General features: G+C 45.3%; 1 protein-coding gene and 1 long non-coding RNA gene across 11 annotated transcripts in view; one reads left to right on the top strand and one right to left on the bottom strand.

The window, feature by feature from the left end:
• Positions 1-20,298, top strand: part of LOC134738747 (uncharacterized) — a 24,024-nt gene extending 3,726 nt beyond the window's left edge. Inside the window, exon 2 of the long non-coding RNA XR_010124739.1 lies at positions 16,593-20,298. This is a non-coding gene — a long non-coding RNA (uncharacterized LOC134738747). The remainder of the gene's footprint in view (positions 1-16,592) is intronic.
• RNF213 (ring finger protein 213) overlaps positions 16,511-20,298 on the bottom strand; it is a 135,184-nt gene continuing 131,396 nt past the window's right edge. For all 10 annotated transcript variants that reach the window (XM_063656911.1, XM_054457852.2, XM_063656912.1 and 7 more), the window contains one exon: positions 16,511-18,499. In XM_063656911.1, coding sequence (XP_063512981.1) covers positions 18,346-18,499 — 154 coding nt within the window. In that variant the 3' untranslated portion in view covers positions 16,511-18,345. The remainder of the gene's footprint in view (positions 18,500-20,298) is intronic.

Here is a 20,298-nt window from a genome sequence, read left to right as displayed (position 1 = left end):
TCCTAGGGTTACATGCTCCCCTTTTTTCCAGCGAGGATCAAGGGGGTTGGTTATTACTAGTTCTAAGGGGTTACACTGACCACTGGTACAGGAAGGGCCACTTTTTCCTTTTTGAAGGTGGACAGGATCCTTTTTATTTTTTATTTAAGTAGCCTAAATGACACAAGACCAGTATTTACATTTGTTTCCATGCAGTTTTAATTTATGACAAATGTACTTATTTTTTGTCATATGGCCTCTTTTCTAATTAAGGGAACCACATTGTATTTTTAACTTATTACTATTAATGACAGCACAGGCATCAAACTTTAAAGTGACTTGTCTGGGCACCCCTTTTTCTTTTGTTTTGGCCAACACTTTACTCATATCGTTTATGAGTCCCCGCCAGTCCTCAGTCCTTAATCTTATTTCAAAAACTGTAGTCACGGGAGACTCAGATGGGTCATAACATACATCAGGTTGGTCATTTCCTGGGCTATGTACCTTGCGTAGAATAGCATTATACAAACAGTTTTTTTTTTGAGTCCTGGTACACTTATAATAATCATAAAATAATAGGACTGGACACTTACAATAATCATAACAATAGGACTGTGGCAACTTTTTGTCCTACCTCAGTGACTTGATGTATATACTGGGAACAGTCCTTAGTCTGAGGAAGGTCAGTTAAAGTCCTTACTGTACAAGTCCAAATTTTAAGGAAAATGAGTCCCGCGATGAGTTTTCTCATGCTTTAGCCGTGCGTGGACCAGTCAGCTTCCGGGTATGACTGGAGCAGGGCTTGTCGTCTTCCTCAGAGTCACTTTGCAGGGGCTGGCGAAGCTGCTCCCATCCACGTACTGCTCACAGTCTACTGATGTTCAAGGATGGTCTCGGAGGTTGGGCCTGCTAGAATAAACTGAGTCCAACACCTCTACATAGTTATGTTCAACTGGGTTCGCTGATATGGGGAGCAAGGTGGTGGGGTTTAGGGTGTTGCAAACTGCAGTGGTTATGTGGGGATTTTCACGTAGCAAGCTTTGGTACTTGGTTAATCTAGCATTTGTTAACCAGTGATGTCCTTTGGTAGTCATTAAAGTTACCACAGCATGGGGGGCCTTTATATTCAGGTTTTGTCCAAGGGTTAGTTTATCTGCTTCTTGTGCTAACAGGGCTGTTGCTGCCAGGGCCCTTAGACATGGGAGCCAGGCTTTGGAAACCCTATCTAGTTGTTTTGAGAGATAGGACACTGGCCTTGGCCAGGGCCCCACAGTCTGGGTTAAAACTCCAACTGCATTTTTTCTCTTTCTGACACAAAGGGTGTAAAGGGTTTTGTCAGGTCTGATAGCCCCAGGGCTGGGGCCGACGTTTTTCTTTTAACTCATGAAAAGCTCGTTGCTGTTGGTTGTAATAGATGTAGTTTATCCAATTTACATTTTTATTAACTGTCATCTACGAAAATATTGACTCAAATCCTGCAGCTGTTTGATTTCAAGTTTTAAATTGATCTAGTATTCCCCGTGGGACTCCAATTACGTCTAAATGGACATGAGAGTCGAAAGATACATAAGGGGCTTCTCTTGCTTTACGATGTCTTATTTTTCCTCCCTCTGGTTGATGAAATGCCAGGGTGAAAGGGATAGCCAATTGGACTAAAGTACAAGTGCCACTCCAGTTATTTGGCAGAGTGCCCAGTAAAGGTTCACCACAATACTACTACACATCCGCTCGGGGATGAACAAGGGCTGACTGATTGATAAGCTCTTGAAAATGTTTAAGCTCACTGCATCCCTTCAGGTTTCCAAGGAATGCTAAGTTTCCTCCCTGTCGTGAGAGACACGAAGTGAACTTAGTGTCGGGAGATGGAGGCTGGATGGCCCTCGGGGGCTGACCCGCAGGGTGCCGGACTTCGGGATAGAGCAGAGAGAGCCTGGCACGACTTACTACTCCAGGCTGTAGAATCCTGGAAAAGAGCTACCATGCAGCCCACGCCTGGTCGACTGGAGGACCACCTTAGTGGAAAGGGGACAGTCTGGGCCTCTGGCCTGTCATGTGCACAAACATAACAATTGCTTTCGTTTAACGTGCAGATGGAATATTTGAACCATTTCAACCAGGCATTTGCATCTTGGTATGCTGTCTTAATTGCCAAAGTTTGTTTTAAGTCTTTAACTTCTATGATCCTCTAGTAAAATGAATGTATGATTTTGGGAAATTACAAAAACTGATTGGGGCAGTCCATCCTTGCTCTTCAGTGGTCCACAGAATGTTGGACCAACTACGGCATAAAAGCTCTACACTGGGGAGCAAGACTCCTGGTTGACACTGGAGTCTTTATCGAAATTTCCCCGGATTAAATAGTCCTAATTTACTAATGCCCAGTCTGGGGAGAGTCAGGAGGGACAGAAGTACTTTTCTGAAGTAGAGAGCTGTCTTTTGACTTGGCAAGTCCCCACAGGGTATAACAAGGCAAGCATTAAATGCAATAGTTTGAGGCGAAATTGACTTGGTTATGTTAATAACCAGATGGTCAGCAATAGAGCGAGGAAAGAAGAAAGAGTAATAGAATAGATAAAAGAGTTAAATTTTTCTTAGCTTTATTTTGGTAGGGTTTTCCCCTGGGACTGTGGCCCACGACTCCGGAGGGGGTGGAGCTCTGACTCGGGTGTGATGAGTCCATCCCTTTTCCGCTGTACGAACAGCAGTCTCGGTGGTTAGCAGCACAAGGTAGGGTCCTTCCTAGGCTGGCTTGTTTTCTTTCCTCCCTTTGTTTTCTTTCTTTCCTTTGATAAGAAAAGGACTTTCTTATCAAAAGGATAAGAAAAACTTTTCCTTTGAAAAGTTTGTTTTCTTTCCTCCCTTTGATAAGAAGGTGATCTTCAGGCTGGTGCTGGTTTACTGGAAATTCTAGGGGTGGTACCTGTGCTAAAAGGCTTTTAGTTTTGAGGGAAAGGAAAGTGGAAGATAAACCAAGTATATAATTTCTAAGAAATTGACTTTCTGTTTCAAATGTGGGGACATCAAGAGTGGACTTTATAGTCTTTGGTGCCTTTTTACTGAGAAATTTCCTTTACCACCTATTTTTATTAGTTTTTAGACCAAAGAAAGCCAAACACTATTTTATATTTAATAATGCTTTCTGTATGATTTTTATACCAGATAAGATAAATTTCACCTTTATATTAGTGTGCTATTAATGTTAAACTTAGTTTTAATAAAACTTTGTATACATATGTATTCAATTTTTAATGTCAGACCATAAGGTAAGATTTTTATAGACTCTTTTTAACCTTTTATAATCTTTGTTAAAGAGCAAGTTAGTGCTTTAAGAAAAACCCGTTGTATTTTTAATGTCCAGTTCACAAAAAAACTGGATGATGCCCCTTTAACTTTAGCCAATATGTTTACACACAGAATTTTTTTATAATTAAATTCTTAAAAGTTGCTTAAACCTTCAAAACAATTTTTTTAACCTTTTAATCTAGGTAAAAATTTACATTCTTATGGCTTCTTATAATCCTTTTACCAAAGGTATATTTACTTTTCTTATACACCTTGTGTCAGCGCGTCCGTGTGAAGAGACCACCAAACAGGCTTTGTGTGAGCAATAAGACTGTTTATTTCACCTGGGTGCAGGTGGGCTGAGTCTGAAAAGAGTCAGCAAAGGGTGGTGGGATTATCATTAGTTCTTACAGGTTTGGGATAGGCAGTGGAGTTAGGAGCAATGTTTTGTGGGCAGGGGTGGATCTCACAAAGTACACTCTCAAGGGTGGGGAGAATTACAGAGAACCTTCTTAAGGGTGGGGGAGATTACAAAGTACATTGATCAGTTAGGGTGGGGCAGAAACAAATCACAATGGTGGAATGTCATCATTTAAGGCTATTTTCACTTTTGTGGATCTTCAGTTGCTTCAGGCCATCTGGATGTATATGCAGGTCACAGGTGATATGATGGCTTAGCTTGGGCTCAGAGGGCTGACATTCCTGTCTTCTTATATTAATAAGAAAAGCAAAACAAAATAGTGGTGAAGTGTTGGAGCGGTGACAAATTTTGGGGGTGGTATGGAGAGATAATGGGCGATGTTTCTCAGGGCTGCTTCGAGCGGGATCAGGGGCGGTGTGGGAACCTACAGTGGGAGAGATTCAACTGAAGAAAGATTTTGGGGTAAGGGATGATATTGTGGGGTTGTTAGAAGGAGCATTTGTTATATAGAATTACTGACGATGGCCTGGATGCGGTTTTGTATGAATTGAGAAACTAAATGAAAGACACAAGGTCCGAATAAAAGAAGGAGAAAAATAGGTATTAAAGGACTAAGAATTGGGAGTACCCAGAAAGTCCAATTAGAGAGTGTCCAAGGGGGTTCAATGTTATTGTTTGCTTGGTTGGTGAGTTTTTGGGCTCTATCCTTGAGTTTTTTTATGTTGTCATATAGCAGGCCAGATTGATTTAGGTAAAAACAACACTCTTCATTTAAAAATATACAGAGTCCTCGTTTTTCAGCAGTGAGTAAATCGAGGCCTTGGCCATTCTGGAGGACAACTGCAGCTAAAGAGTCAACCTGGGCTTGGAGAACAGATAAAGTTTGTGATCTATCTGTAGTGCTAGCAGAGAAGTCATTAGAGAGGCTGCAGAATGTTGTGACAGAGGTTGAGATGCCTGCTATTCCAGTTCCAAGTGCAATAGTGGAGGCAGAAAGTCCTAGACCCACAAGTAAAGGGATTAGTGGGATGACTCTTTTTTGTTGTGTTGATGTCATGAGGGGGATAGGCAGTGGTTTGTTCCCATCTGCAAACTGGATTTTGGGGGTAAGGAACACTAGAGTACATGTGCCCATCCAGTTGGCAGGTAGGCACATGTAGGTGGAAGAGCCACATAAAAAGAAGAGACCTTGTGTCAGGCAGAACTGGAAATGTAAAGTGAAAAGGTGAGAGGGTGTACTGAAAGAGGAATCCTGCACCCAAAATCGTAGAGATCCAGCAAGGGCAGCAGCCATTAGAGGTTGTAATGGGGATTGATGGTACTACTGCGTAAAGGGAGGTGTTTGGTTTTCATGGTGTATGAGAAAGCGCATAGTGTCTACGAGTAACCTTTCACTACTATTCATGGGGCTGGGTATAAGCAAGCATGAGGAGGGGCTAGGAGGAGATTCAGACGAGCGGAGGAGGGTAGCCAAGGATGGAGTGAGATGCAGGGTAGGTGTCTTCCTAAATAATAGTGACTGCCAGTGTTTTTTAGTTTGTCAGTAATGATAGAGGGCTTGTCAGTAATGTGAAGTTGGAATGCTCCCATCTGTTTGGTAATGTGTGTGGCTGGGTTCTGGAGATAAAGAGTAAAGGAACATTTGGACGGTGGAAGGTTGCCTAAAGGGATTTCAGCAGGCTGTTGTTGGGAGATGCATAAAGGAATGGCAACAGGGATGGTTGTTTGTGTGGTCAGGGGTCCAAATATGGGGGGTGGAATTGACATAAGGAGAAAGGTGCCGTAAGTAGATGTGGAGAAGTGTGGCAGCTTGTTGGTATGAAATGTCTGGGGAGTTCTCACCAAATCTGTCTAGAAAATAAGGAAGTTCCTCAGGCAGGTAAGGATGAGGGATATTAAAGGAGGTTCTGAGGTGCAGGGAGACGGGAGAGGTAGCCCAGTCGGCCTATAGAGCAGGGATGGCTGTGTAAAAGCAGGAAGAAAGGGAAATGCATGGCCAACAATTCTTTGCTAGAGAAGGATTGGAGGCAGTGAGGAGAGAGTGGGTGAGATTGATAGTATGCTGGAGGTAACTGGGGAGAGGTAGAGAGTGCCATAAGAATGGGAATGAGAATAAGAGTGAGTATAAAAGTAAAGAATAGAACTTCATCAGGGTGGAAGTGTTGGAGGGTGCCCTGCCACCAAAGATCATCTATCCGCTCCAAGCAGGAGTCAAGAGTGGCGGTTTGGGGATATCACCAGGAGATATCAGCTGTGATGTCTTGGAGAAACAATGTAAACTGGCAGTGTAAACAAGAGCAGGTCATTTATGAGTAGTTGAGAATGGTGAATAGGAGTATGACTAGACAGAAGATAGTAGGGATGACAAGTTTTTGGGGCACAGTCCAGGTAGTGGGGGTGACTGCGTAAAGCCCTGTTGCAAAGAGTAGGATAAATATGGATAGACCTAATAGAATGAAGGGATGTATTAGGCTCATAAGGGTTATGTTCTTCAGAAATGCTAGTGAGTTTAAGGGAAGTAGGGGAGAGTACTTGCGACTTCCAGGAGGAAGAGGAGATAGTGGGCTGGCTGTCTGACAGACACAGCTTTATTCTGGAATGGTGAACCCAGTGGGGAGGGTCCTGCAGGCAGATGGTGGTTGGGGTACTATAGATGATTGAGTAGGGTCTGGTCCATCGAGGTTGTAGAGTTTGAGGGGTCAGATTATTAACAAGAACTGACCATCCAGCTAGGGTGTCTTCATATGGCTGGGAATCTGGAGTAGGCAAGAGAAGATTAGCAGCCTGGCGAATTTCTTGTCAAGCCTGCTGAAAGACTGGAAGATAGTTGCCTAGAGGGCTGGTGTCTGGGACGAGGTTGGGGCTGAGCAAGAAAGTGCGTCCATATAAAAGTTTAAATGGACTGTACTGTGTAGCATCTTGAGGACAGGCTCTAATTCTGAGAAGGGCAAGAGGTAAAAGTACTGTTCAGTCCTTTTTAAGTTGGAGGCTGAGCTTGTGAGGTGTGTCTGTAAAAGACCATTAGTCCGTTCTACCTTTCCTGAAGATTGAGATGGTAAGAGATATGAAGGTTCCACTGAATACCAAGAGCCTGAGAAACTGGGTGATTTGATTAATAAAGGCTGGTCCGTTATCAGACTGTATAGAGGTGGGAAGGCCAAACCGAGGAATTATGTCTGACAGAAGAGAAGAAATGACTGCGGTGGCCTTCCCAGACCCTGTGGGAAAGGCCTATATGCATCCAGTGAAAGCATCTATCCAGACCAAGAGGTATTTTAGTTTCCTGACTCGGGCCTGTGAGTAAAGTCAATTTGCCAGTCCTGGGCAAGGGCAAATCCCCGAGCTTGATGTGTAGGGAAGGGAGGGGGCCTGAACAATCCCTGAGGAGTAGTAGAATAGCAGATGGAACACTGAGAAGTGATTTCCTTGAGGATAGATTTCCACGATGGAAAGAAAATGAGAGGTTCTAAAAGGCGGGCTAGCAGCTTGTAACCTACATGGAAGAGGTTATGAAATGATGATAGACTAGAATGGGCCTGTGAGGCTGGAAGGAGATATTTTCCTTGGTCTAAGAACCATTTACCTTGTGTGAGAAGAGATTGATAGGTGGAAGTTTCAGTGGGAGAGTAGGTAGGAGTGACCGATGAGAAGGAGAAAAACTGGCCACGAGGGACAGAAGTTGGAACACTAAGCTGCTTCTTTAGCTACCTTATCAGCGTAAGTGTTGCCCTGAATGATGGGATCTGATGCCTTTTGATGGCCCTTGCAGTAAATGACTCCAGCTTCCTTTGGAAGTAAAGCGACCTTGAGAAGAATTTTTATTAAAGAGGCATTAATGATGGAGGACCCTTACGTAGTGAGGAAACCTCTTTCTGCCCATATAACAGCATGGTGGTACAGGATATGGAAGGCATATTTAGAGTCAGTATAAATATTGACACATAGTCCTTCTGCAAGAGTGAGTGCCTGAGTTAAGGCAATGAGTTTGGCTTGCTGAGAGGCAGTGGAGGGGGGCAGAGTGGTAGCCTCAATGATAGGTGTGGAAGTTACTATAGCATAGCCTGCCTTTGCTGGTGAGTGGCGATTAGGCCTGGTGGAACTGCCATCGATAAACCAAGTGTGATCAGGGTGAGGAACAGGAAAGAAGGAAGTATGGGGAAATTGAGTAAATGCTAGGTGGATTAGAGAGATACAGTCCTGGGGGTCAGGTGTGGTATCAGGAATAATGTGGGGGCTAGCCTAAAACAGTAAGGTCAAGTTGTTTGGACAGAAAGGCTGCAGGGCCTGGTCCTGGCTCTTGTGTAAGAATTCTGACCGCACAACCCTGCACTTTGGCTGTGTGTAATGAAAAAGGGTTGGGATGAGTTAGGGAGAGCTAGTGTGGGAGCAGCTTCTAGGGCTGTTTTTAAGGAACGGAAAGAGGTGTGGTGAAAGGATTTAGGATCTATGGGGTCAGCTAGGTTTGCTTTTGTGAGTTTATATGATGGTTTAGTCAGGATGGTAAAACTAGGTATCCAAAGGCAGAGTATCTAACCATGCCTAGGAAGGAAAGGAGCTATTGCTTTGTAGAAGGGGTTGGGGTTTGGGAGATTAGCCAGACACGATCAGAGAGCACGTGTGTTTTCATGAAGAATTAAGTCGAGATGGGTAAAGGATGAGGAAGAAGTTTGGGCTTGACTGAAGTAATAGGGGCTGTCTGTGAAGCCTTGCGGCAGTACAGCCCAGGTAATTTGCTGAGCCTGATGGGTGTCAGGGTCAGTCCAAGTGAAAATGAAGAGAGGCTGGGATGAAGGGTGCGAAGGAATAGTAAAGAAAACATGTTTAGATCCAGAACAGAATAACGGGTTATGGAGGGGTTGTGGAGGGAGGTTTTGAGGATAGGAGAGTATATGGCTTTGATAGGGTGGATAGGCAAGACAATTTGGTTGATAAGGTGCAGATCCTGAAATTAACCTGTAAGGCTTGTCCGGTTTTTGGACAGGTAAAATGGGGGAATTATAAGGAGTGTTTATGGGTTTTAAAAGGCCATGCTATAACTGGTGAGTGATAACAGGCTTTAATACTTTTAAAGCGTGCTGTGGGATGGGATGTTGGCATTGAGTGGGGTAAGGGTGATGAGGTTTTAATGGGATGGTAAGGGGTGCATGATCGGTCACCAAGGAGAGAGTAGAGGTGTCCTATACTTGTGGATTAAGGTGGGGAGATACAAGGGGAGGGTGTGAAGGAGGCTTTGAACTGGGGAAAAGGGCGGCAATGAGGTGTGGTTATAGGCTAGGAATAGTCAGGGAAGCAGATAATTTAGTTAAAATATCTCGATCTAGTAAGGGAGCTGGGCAGGTGGGGATAACCAAAAAGGAGTGCATAAAAGAATGTTGTCCAAGTTGGCACCAGAGTTGGGGAGTTTTAAGAGGTTTAGAAGCCTGGCCATCAATAGCCACAACAGTTATGGAGGCAAGGGAAACAGGCCCTTGAAAAGAAGGTAATGTGGAGTGGATAGCCTCTGTATTGATTAAGAAAGGGACAGACTTATCCTCCACTGTAAGAGTTACCCAAAGCGTCTGTGATGGTCCAGGGGGCTCCCGAGGCGATGGGCAGTGTCAGTCTTCAGCCACTAAGCCGAGGAGATCTGGGAAGGAGTCGGCCAAGGAACGTTGGGTTTGGGCTCCAGGGGCCTTAGGAGCGGCGGCAGTATGAGTTGGACAGTTCAGCCTCCATTGGGGGCCCGCACAGACAGGGCACGGCTTAGGAGGAATCCCAGGCTGCGGGCATTCCTTGGCCCAGTGGCCAGGCTTTTGGCATTTGAAGCAAGGTGCACGAGGCTGTTTTGAAGGAGCCCCTGGGAGCTGTGGCTTGGATGTTCTGAAGTTTTTGTATGCTGGAGATGTCGTTGTGGGTTGTCTTACAGCAGAGGCAAGTAGCTGTAACTCAGAAATGCGTTGCTGTCTGGCTACCTCCTCTCTATTATTGTACACCTTGAAGGTGAGGTTGATTAATTCCTGTTGTGGGGTATGAGGGCTGGATTCCAATTTTTGAATCTTTTTTCTAATTGGGTGATAAAATGCATATTAAGAATAAGGTGGCCTCCTGTCCCCTCTGGGTCTAGGGCGATAAAGCGTCTAAGGGTTGCTGCCAAGCGGACCATGAACTGGGCTGGGTTTTCGTCTTTACCTTGGGTAGTTTCTTTAAGTTTGTCATAATTAACAGCTTCGTAAGCTTCCTTTTTAAGCCCTTCAACTAGGCAGGAAACCATGTAATCTCGCCTAGCTATACCTGGGGAATCTGCCTGATAGTTCCATTGGGGATCCTCTCGGGGAACTGCTGTAATGCCCTCCCAGAGGTCTGGCTCATGAAGCCGGTGGTTATCAGTGTGAGATTGGGCTAGAGAAAAAACTCTTTCCTGTTCATCTGGAGAGAGGGTAGAAGTTAGGATGACATTTAAGTCACTCCAGGTTAAATTGTAGGACAGAGTTAGATATTGGAATTCCTGTATATATTTAGTGGGGTCTGATGAGAAAGAGCCTAAACGCTGGCTGATTTGGGAAAGGTCTGATAGAGGAAAAGGCACATGTACCCTGACTATGCCTTCAGTTCCAGCCACCTCTCTAAGAGGAAATTTGGGCAGGTGGGGGAGAGCTAGTTGCAGAATGAAACTGTAAACCAGACCGGGTGTGGGGAGGGAGGTAATAGAAGGGTTATAGGGTCGGGGAGCAGAGGCTGAAGAAGAGTTGGAGCCTGATCAGCCTGGCGGGGAGCGACCCGAGGAGGAGCAGTCTGGGGAGGAGGGGAGAGGTCAGATGGGTCAGTAAAAAAGGAAGATTCACAAGACTCAGCGACGCTTGGGGTTGGGACTGAAGGGACAGGTGGGAGGGAAAGAAGGAGGATTTGGGACGAGTTGCATTGGGAACAGAGGCTAGGGAGGGAACAAAGTGTGAAAAATGCCTGGATGTAAGGTATCCCAGACCATTTGCCCGTTTTTCGACAAAAATTATCTAGGTCTCGTAGGATGGAGAAATAAAAAGTGCCATTTTCTGGCCGTTTAGAACCATTGTCCAGTTTGTACTGGGGCCAAGTGGTGTTGCAGAAGAAAATAAGACGCTTAGATTTTAGGTCAGGTGAGAGTTGAAGGGGTTTTAAGTTCTTGAGAACACAGGCTAAGGGAGAAGGAGGAGGAATGGAGTGTGAAAGGTTGCCCATAGTGAAGGAGGCCAGTTTAAAGAGAAGGGTAGAGACACGGAGAAGGGGGGTGGGGAGCAGCCCTGGGCTGCAATGTGGGTGAGCAGCCAAAGCAGGCGTCCCTGCAATTGACTTGCCACAAATGGAATGTGGGTGAATGACCAAGGCAGGCATCCCCACAGTGATTAGACACCAATGGAGTGTGGGTGAATAATCAGGCAGGCGTCCCTGCAGTGATTAAACACCAAGGGAAGACTGTCTTCCCGAGTCTGTGACTGGCGCTGGAGTTTTGGGTCCACGGATAAAATGTGTCTCCTTTGTCTCTGCTAGAGAGGAAAAAGAACTGGAATTGGAAGGACAGGGAGATTGAAGGGTAGCGAGAGAGGCTGGAGAAGAGAGTGAAAAGACTGCTTACCTGATTTGAAATTCATGAGTTGTTCCTTGGGCTGGTTGGTCTGAGGACCCAAGGTCGTACGTGGATCTCCTCATGGAGTGAGGGCGAGGACAGGGGACCGGTCTCTGGAAGGAGTACTCCCGTCCCTGGTCTTCAGTACCAAATGTCACGCGTGTCACGCGCATCTGTGTGAAGAGACCACCAAACAGGCTTTGTATGAGCAACAAGGCTGTTTATTTCACCTGGGTGCAGGCGGGCTGAGTCCGAAAAGAGAGTCAGCAAAGTGTGGTGGGATTATCATTAGTTCTCGTAGGTTTGGGATAGGGGTAGAGTTAGGAGCAATGTTTTGCAGGCAGGGGGTGGATCTCACAAAGTACATTCTCAAGAGTGGGATTACAAAGAATTACGAAGAACCTTCTTAAGGGTGGGGGAGATTACAAAGTACATTGATCACTTAGGATGGGGCAGAAACAAATCACAATGGTGGAATGTCATCAGTTAAGGATATTTTCACGTCTTTTGTGGATCTTCAGTTGCTTCAGGCCATCTGGATGTGTATATGCGGGTCACAGGGGATATGATGGCTTAGCTTGGGCTCAGAGGCCTGACAGTTGCACATAAACTTTTTTTTTTCAGTAGTTTTATATTTAGGAGGCCTAGTTACTTTTAAATTATACAACATTTCTTGCATAATTTTTTAATAACATTTTTCTCTTTCACGACTTTCACAGACAATTCTTCGACATGCCTCAATTTTCTGACTTATTGCAAACATTTCTTTCTTTAAACAACCAATTAATTTATTTCAGGACAAGAATTTACCGTATAACACTCTTTTTATGTAAATTCTGCCCCCGCTTTTTTCCTTTTTTTTTTTTTTTTCCAAAGATGATAACCATTCTTTTCCAAAGCGAACTTCTTTTATGTCTGTGGACTAGACTGTCTAAGGCCACAAGATTAGAAGTTACTATAATACATGTTACACTGTTAACTTTTAGCAAACTTTACTTTTGTTGAAAACCTTGTAAGCTTGGGATTTTAATTATCCTTTGCTATTAGTAAGACCTTGTTTTGTCAAAATTAACTTAGAATTGGTATAGATGGCTTTTTTTTTTTTTTCCTTTAATTACCTGGAAGGAACCATAGACCTTTCCTGAAGGGAGTTCCTCCTAGGTCTGGTCGGGCCTTTGTACGGTAATGAAGATTTAGATCCCCTGTTAGGAAACCTGCTGGGTTAAGGCAATTTTCAGTAGTTAATGTTCAATCATCCTTTTTTTTTTTTCTCCCCCTTAGGATACTTCTGAACTGGTGAGGTGTGCTCACAATGAGGTTTCCTCTAAAACTTTTTTTTTTTTTTTTTACTTTTTTCTGTTAGCAAAGCAGTTGCTGCTACAGATTGAATGCATTTGGGCCATCCACAGGTTACTGGGTTAAGGATTTTTGATAGGAAGGCCTTAGTGCTTTCGGGATATGCCCTTGTTTACACTGACAACAAAGTGGTATTGGAGTGTTATAGGGTTACAGAGAATACTTTCAATTATCAATTATAGGTTTTAAATTTATTTTGGTTTTTAAAGGAATAGGGCACAGTGTTTTTTTTTTTTTTTCCTAACTACTTGTATATATATCTCTTTTTTTCTTTCTTTCCCTCTTGATTTTCTGTCTCTTTCTCTTTGACTTTCCTTTTGCCTCTGTCTCTTTTCTCTCTCTCTCTTTGACTCCGTCTTTTTTTGTCTGTCTCTTCCTCTTTCTCTCTCTGCTGGTCTTCCCTTGCCTCTGCCAGCCTCTGCCAGCTTATGTTGCTGTTCTCTCAACCACTGTTGGGGTGAGGTGGCGGGGGGTTGGGTGGGCGGGTGGGTGGGGAGTCTAAAACCAGCTGTAACCAAGTGTCTATGTACGGGAACTGGTCTGAGTACCCTGGCTTACAGGTTACCTTGTGCCATACCTTTGAAACAAGGGACCTGTCCAGGCTTACTTCTGATGGCCAACCTACCTCTAATGCTGGCCAGTCTATCTTACACAAAGTTTTAAGTTTTCCTGGTGTCATAGTACTCCATAGTCCCCCTTAAATCCTTTCTTGAAATTTTTCAGCATAGTTCCTAGTGGGGTGGGCTTACTTTGTGCTTGACCCATGCTTCTTCGAGACAAAACATCACGCTCACCCTACACGCATACCACAAAACAACAGGTAAAAAGGACACACACACACGTTTACAGTTTACACTAAACCAGAATCAAAACCAAAATCAGAGGATCAAGAAATCCAAGCCAGGTCAAAACCAAAACCAAAGTATCAAGCAATCCAAGTTAAGTCAAAAACAAAAACCAAAGTGCCAGTACAGGCATGCCGTGGGCGATCAGGCCACGCTTCCACTCAAATGGAGTGGGCAAGTTCCAAAGACCAGTCCTGTCAAGCAATTCAAACCAAGTCAAAACCAAAACCAAAGTGCCAATACAGGCACGCCGTGGGTGATCAGGCCACGCTTCCACTCAAATGGAGTGGGCAAGTTCCAAAGACCAGTCTTACTAAGTTTCAGATGTCCGGACTCCAAGTGGCAGTTCCTTCCCGGTGTTCAGCCACTGCGTTGATCCTCCTCGGGGGCCTGCTACGCATTGCTCTGGCCAGGCATTCCACTGGGGCAGTTGCCTACCCGAGAGCGCTCTCAGGATCCGCATCGCTCAAGCTGGCTGGAGTCCCCCACAGGGATGCTCCATAGGGCAGGCCTAAGCCGCCTAAGGGGCTGCCTCGACCATCTGTTAATCACCTCGATTCCTGGTCAGGGAACCAAGAAATGTAGCAGGACAAGCCGCACAAGCCGCAGAGAAAACCCCTCAGACACGAGTTAAAGAAGGGTTTTATTCACCCGGGAGCTTCGGCAAGACTCACGTCTCCAACAACTGAGCTCCCAGAGTGAGCAATTCCTGTCCCTTTTCAGGGCTCACAACTCTCAGGGGGTCCGTGTGAGAGGGTCTTGATTGATTGAGCAAGCAGGGGGTACTTGACTGGGGGCTGCATGCACCGGTAATTAGAACGGAACAGAACAGGAGATTTTCACAGTGCTTTTCTATACAGTGTCTGTAATCTATAGATAGCATAACTGATTAGGTCAGGTGTAGATCTTTACCAGGCCCAGGGTGTGGCGCCAGGCTGTCTGCTTGTGGATTTCATTTCTGCCTTTTAGTTTTTACTTCTGTCTTTGGAGGCAGAAATTGGGCGTAAGACAATATGAGGGGTGGTCTCCTCCCTTAAGAGAACTGACAGATATTTCATAGACGAGGAAACTGAAGCTTAGAGAGGTCGAGCTGTTTGCCCATGGCTGTAGAGCTGGCAAATGGGAGAGCCACGACCCACACTCAGGCCCGTCTGGGCTGGGCTGTGTGTTGGCTTTGTTGGGTTCCAGAGTGGTCAGGGCGAAAGAGCCCTTTGATTTGGTAATTAGGAGTCACTCATGGACCTGTGGCGATGGGGCAAAGATCGTGGGTTCTGAGGAAGTGGCTGTCCTCTGGGTTGAGGTTCTGTTGCGCTTTAGGGCACAGGTAGTAGTGATCATGAAGGGATACTGGGGAAGGTAAGGACGCTTTTAGTAAGTTTAGGACCCTTTTAGTAAGTTTAGGTGTGAGGGGAAGCACAGCAGGGCTGAAGGTGTTTTTTATGGGCTGTGGAGCACCTGAGCAAGGGCAGCCTTGTGGAGCACTTGCTGGACCCAGGGCACCTCCAGCCTCTCCGGCTTCCCCCTGCTTTGGCCCCAGGTTGCTTTCCCATACACCCCCACCTCCTCAAAAGGGCTATCCCCAGCAGAGAGGGTGATTAGGTGTGACTTCTGACCAAAGTTGCTCTCAGGGGAAAATGCAATCTTGGTGCTTGTTCTTCCAGCTGGAAACAGGATTCGTAATGGTAATGGTTGAACTTAACGTGATGGGATGAGAATAATGCAAAATGCAATATAAATGCTAATCATGGCTTGGATTGTTACTCAGCTCGAGGCTCAGGTTTTCTCCGGCCACCTCCCCGGTTTATGCAACCTTCACACTTTATGTGTCAAATCAGAGGTGTTTTCCTTCGGCACACTAGTGCTTGTGCGCATGGCTAGACTTGGGTGGCTTTACCTACTTGGCCCTGAGCTGTCATTTTCTTCCCAGTATTTATCACTGGAAGTTTGTTTCTAAATTGGAATTGCCTGAACATACATGAATAACTGAAATAGCTCAGGGCCGTCTCAGTTGACACATGACAAAGTCTTATAACTACTAATGAAAGGCAAATAATTTGCACACACAATAAGGTCCTTATGTTATTTTATTTTATTTTTTTTGAGACAGGGTCTCACTCTGTCACCCAGGTTGGAGTGCAGTGGTGCAATCATAGCTCACTGCAGCCTCAAACTCCCAGGCTCAAGCAATCCTCACACCTCAGCCTCCCAAGTAGCTGGGATTACAGGTGTGCACACCTAATTTTTTCAGTCAGGTCTCGAAGAGAAGGAGATAATGAGTGAAGATTTTCAGGTAAATCACCACCAAGGTAGGGCTGAAAGCAGAAAGAACTCTGCAGCAGGGAACTGTCCAGGGAGGCGGGTATGAGTGGGAGTGAGGATGAATAAAGGGTTGGGAGGGGGAAGGTCAGGGTTGGTGATGAAGCATCCATGGCAGAAACAAGAACTGCAGGGTGAGGTGAGGCTGGCTCAGGGCAGACAAAGTGAGTCTTCCGGTGCAGGCCAGCATGCCTCTTCTTCTCGCTGTGGTTTCAGACCACAGGTTTCTTGCCTGGAAGAACCTTTCCTTTTTGGAAGAGAAAATGCAGTTTTCCCCCTAAAGGGGCATTTTTAGCACTCAAATGTTAGTGGGCTCCTGGAACGGTTACTGTTTATCTCTTACCCCACAAGTGGACTCATGGGTGAAGTTAGTTAGCTCCTACCTGTACTCCTGTTAGCTGCAGCCCTGCTGTTTCCAGTGAAGTCATTTCAGGCAGGGCATGGGGGACTCCTCTCTGAGGCAGAGGTGTAAGCGTTTCAGTCCCAGATCGGCTACAGGGAGTGGCGCTCAACTCCACTGTGGAGTCGCCGGGCTGCTGTCATTTTGTCCAGAGGAAAAGTCTACCATCTCACATTTGAAGGCAGAGCATGTTTTCTGTGTGCACAGTCTGAACATACTGCTTCATGGGTGCTTCTAAAGGACATTTCCACAAAGAACACAAACGATTCCCAAAAGCCTAGTTGATGTCTATGTGCCATAAATAGAAGCTCTGCCCCCAGAGAGAAGAGTTCTTTAGCAGCAAAACTCCAGTTTATTAAGACAGGTATGACAAGTAAAATAAAATTCTTTTTTTTTTTTTTTTGCCTCTGTTAGGCCAGTATATTTCTGTACAAACAAGATAATGCAAGATTTGACAGTTAAGGCTTTGAAGCACAGCACACAAAATGAAACAATTTAAAACTTCTTCATAAAAATGGGAAAAATTCCCAGGCCAAAGGAAAAAAAAAGCCTTCACAGCAAGAGACTGACACTCGACTCCCCCCTGCTGAGGTGTGGCCAGTGAGTCTGGGTCCTGCTGAGGTGTGGCCAGTGAGTCTGGGTGTGAGCTGCCACCTGACGGCCAGCTCTGAGGTATCAAAGGAGCTCCGAGTGCAAGTTGAAGACTTCAGCAAGCTGGCCCCCGGCCCCCACACCCGTTCATAGGCAGTCGGAATGCAGATCTCGGTGGCAGGTGGCTCTGCACAGTCCAGAGTGATAAAACAATCACAGATGACTAAATGCCAGGGACTGTGTGAAGTCAGTTACTGCCTGCAGTCTGGGTCACTCTCCCTTCGTCAGACGCTGTGGCGGCACCATCACAGTGAGGAGAACGGAGCACAGTTCCTTCCGTGGCTCCTGCCAGCGCTGCTCAAGGTGTGCATGGCTGAGTCCTGGATAAGCATTTTGTATTTTTGTAGCTCTCACTCCTTAGGCCCAATTTCAAGTTAAGTCATTAACTCATTTAGAATGAATATTAAGGATACTGCCTCTAACATATCAATAGCTGTGCTGAGCTGTCTAGGAAGAGAAGTTAGTCCAGAGAGGTCCTAAGTATCAAAGCAGATTTTGGAAAGAAAAAAGGCAACACTTCAGTGAGAAAAGCAGCACAAGATTCGGGCTCGGGGACTCTTTTCCCTCTTTCCGAAACGTAACTGGTTTTGTATGCACTCTGAGTCCTAGTTTTTATGTCTTGGCTGAGAACCACAGAAAGGACTAGATATTCATACATGCTAGAGCACACTGAGACTGCATGTTTATTTGGCATAACGCTAGAAAAAAGTCCGCAAAGAACTGCCGGAACCAGGCCTGTGACCAAGTTTACAGTCATCTCGTTTCTCTTATAATTTCAAAATATCAGATCGGAAGAATCTTTGGCGATTAATCCACTCTCCATTTTATGCATGAGAAAACCAAGGCCCTGATGGTGTCTCTGGTCCAAGTCCAGTGCTTTTCACAATGAGGCTTTTGGCTCTTACCCTCTGAAGTGGGGCAGTGACTCATTGTGAGGGTGAGGGTCAGATCTTGTTAGTTTGATCTTAAGGCACTCACAAAATGCCCTGATTTTTCTTGTTTTTGTGAGAAGACAAAAAACAGTCTGTTAGTTTTTCACATCATCTTGGGAACCCAGAAATATATGTACAATACTCAGAATTTAAGGGAATGGAAGAAAGAAGAAAATGAGATTCTCTTTTGTGAGTACAGAATTAGAAGAAAAAAAAAAAAAAAGAGGGGTGGGCAGTGCCAGAGGCGAGCGTGCACAGATCATTACTGCGTGTGTGGCTGAGCTATATGACTCCTGGAATGTAAACAATGTTGGTTTATTTCCAATTTCATCTAATCTTCATTGTTATCTCCCAATGAACAGTACTCATGATGAGAAAGTTTCAGAACATGTATATACATGGTTCAGAAACAGCTCAGCTTTCAAAAAGCTGTCAGCTCAGGTAGCACGCTTTGGTCTTGAATTTGGTGCTATGCTGACAGCTCTCCTTCTGAATGCAAAGGCACCAGTACGTGATGAAGTCCACGCCGCAGACGAGGAGAGTCTTCTCTCCAAAGTCATCCAAAGATAGCTGAAGAAATAATTCTATCTGATTTGTCGATTCCGTTTCAGCACAGCAGCTGTTTTCCACACTGAGACACAGTTGGCGAGCAGTATCTCTTCTGGGAACTGAGATTCCATTTCAGGAAGAATTTCACTTTCTTTAGTTTCCATGTAACTTACGAGAGTGTCTCTCAGGCTGAAAAACCAAAGAAGAGAGCATTTAAAACAGTCTCCTCAGCATGGTGGCCCACGTGTGTAAGCCCAGCACTGTGGGAGGCTGAGGTGGGTGGGTCAGTGGAGCTCAGGAGTTCAAGACCAGCCTGGGCAACATGGCGAAACCCTGTCTCTAGCAAAAATACAAAAATTAGCTGGGCACGTGGTGGTGTATGCCTATAGTCCCAAGCTACTCAGGAGGCTGAGGTGGGAGGACCACTTGAGCCCGGGAGGTGGAGGCTACAGTGAGCTGAGATTGCATGACTGCACTCCAGCCTGCGCTACAGTGAGCTGAGATTGCATGACTGCACTCCAGCCTGCGCCACAGTGAGATCCTGTCTCAAAAAAAAAAAATCTCCCATATAACATAAGGGGACCAATCAGTCCCCTCATGTCACTTTTTCCCGTTGTCATCAGCAGAACCAAAATGCTCGTTAAGACTTAAAATCCTAGGCCGGGCGCAGTGGCTCACGCCTATAATCTTAGCACTTTGGGAGGCTGAGGCAGGTGGATCACTTGAAGTCAGGAGTTCAAGACCAGCCTAGCCAACATGGAGAAACCCCATCTCTACTAAAAATACAAAATTAGCCAGGCGTGGCGGCGGGCGCCTGTAATCCCAGCTACTCGGGAGGCTGAGGCAGGAAAATCACTTGAACCCAGGAGGTGGAGCTTGCAGTGAGCTGAGTTTGCACCACTGCACTCCAGCCTGGGCGACAGAGCGAGACTCCGTCTCAAAAAAAAACCAGAAATCCTGAGGAGCAGTTTAAGGTCAATGACCTGAGCTCCTGAACTGGGACTAGCATCCTGGGTTCAAGGCTCTGGTGCCTGACTGCTGCTTCCCACATGCAGTACACAAACACCACAGAAGCCCATGGAGCAAGCCCTGTGCTGGCCCCTTCACATGACTTTAGGCTCTCTAGCAAGGTGATGTTTATTTACAGGGTTGCATAAACAAGGCCTCACCATTCAAAAAACCTTGTATTCTATTACATGTTTCACATTAACAAAGACTGGAAATTCTCTAGGAAAGGGATCTTTTTTATCTACATGAAAAGCACAGGCTAGTAAAGACTTGTTGAATAAGTTGAAAGAACATAAATGTATATAGTATAAGCCACAGCATAATGGAGGAAGATAGCAAATAGGAAACATTGGTGAGGAAGACTGGAGTTTGATGATCTAGTCAGGAAAACATCAGGTTAAATCCTTACTTCACACCTAAACATAAACTGGTGAATAAAACACCAGTGAAAGCACAAAAAGAGAGAGGACAGGCCGGGCACGGTGGCTCACGCCTGTAATCCTAGCACTTTGGGAGGCCGAGGTGGGCAGATCACTTGAGGTCAGGAGATTGAGACCAGCCTGGTCAACATGGTGAAACCCGTGTCTACTAAAAATACAAAAAAAAATTAGCCGGGTAGGTGCATGCCTGTAGTCCCAGCTACTCGGGAGGCTGAGGCAGGAGAATCACTGGAACCCAGGAGGCAGAGGTTGCAGTGAGCTGAGATCACACCATTGCACGCTAACCTGGGTGACATGGCAAGACTCCCGTCTCAAAAAAAAAAAAAAAAAAGAGAGGCTAGTTTATAATCCTGGGATAAGGAAGATCCTAGTAAGTGTTTTCATATAGAGACCCTTTATAGGAAAATTCTGTCGGATTTGACTTCATAAAATTAAAGGCTGAGATAGAGCACTGTGGCACACAGCATAGAAGATGAACCCCTGTTCTATGCAAAGAGCTCTCACAACCATTACAGAGACAAAGCACAAAAGAAAAATAAA

This window comes from Pongo pygmaeus, chromosome 19 (assembly GCF_028885625.2).
Source record: "Pongo pygmaeus isolate AG05252 chromosome 19, NHGRI_mPonPyg2-v2.0_pri, whole genome shotgun sequence".
Lineage (NCBI taxonomy): Eukaryota > Metazoa > Chordata > Mammalia > Primates > Hominidae > Pongo > Pongo pygmaeus.
This window is presented reverse-complemented; position numbering and strand designations above follow the sequence as displayed.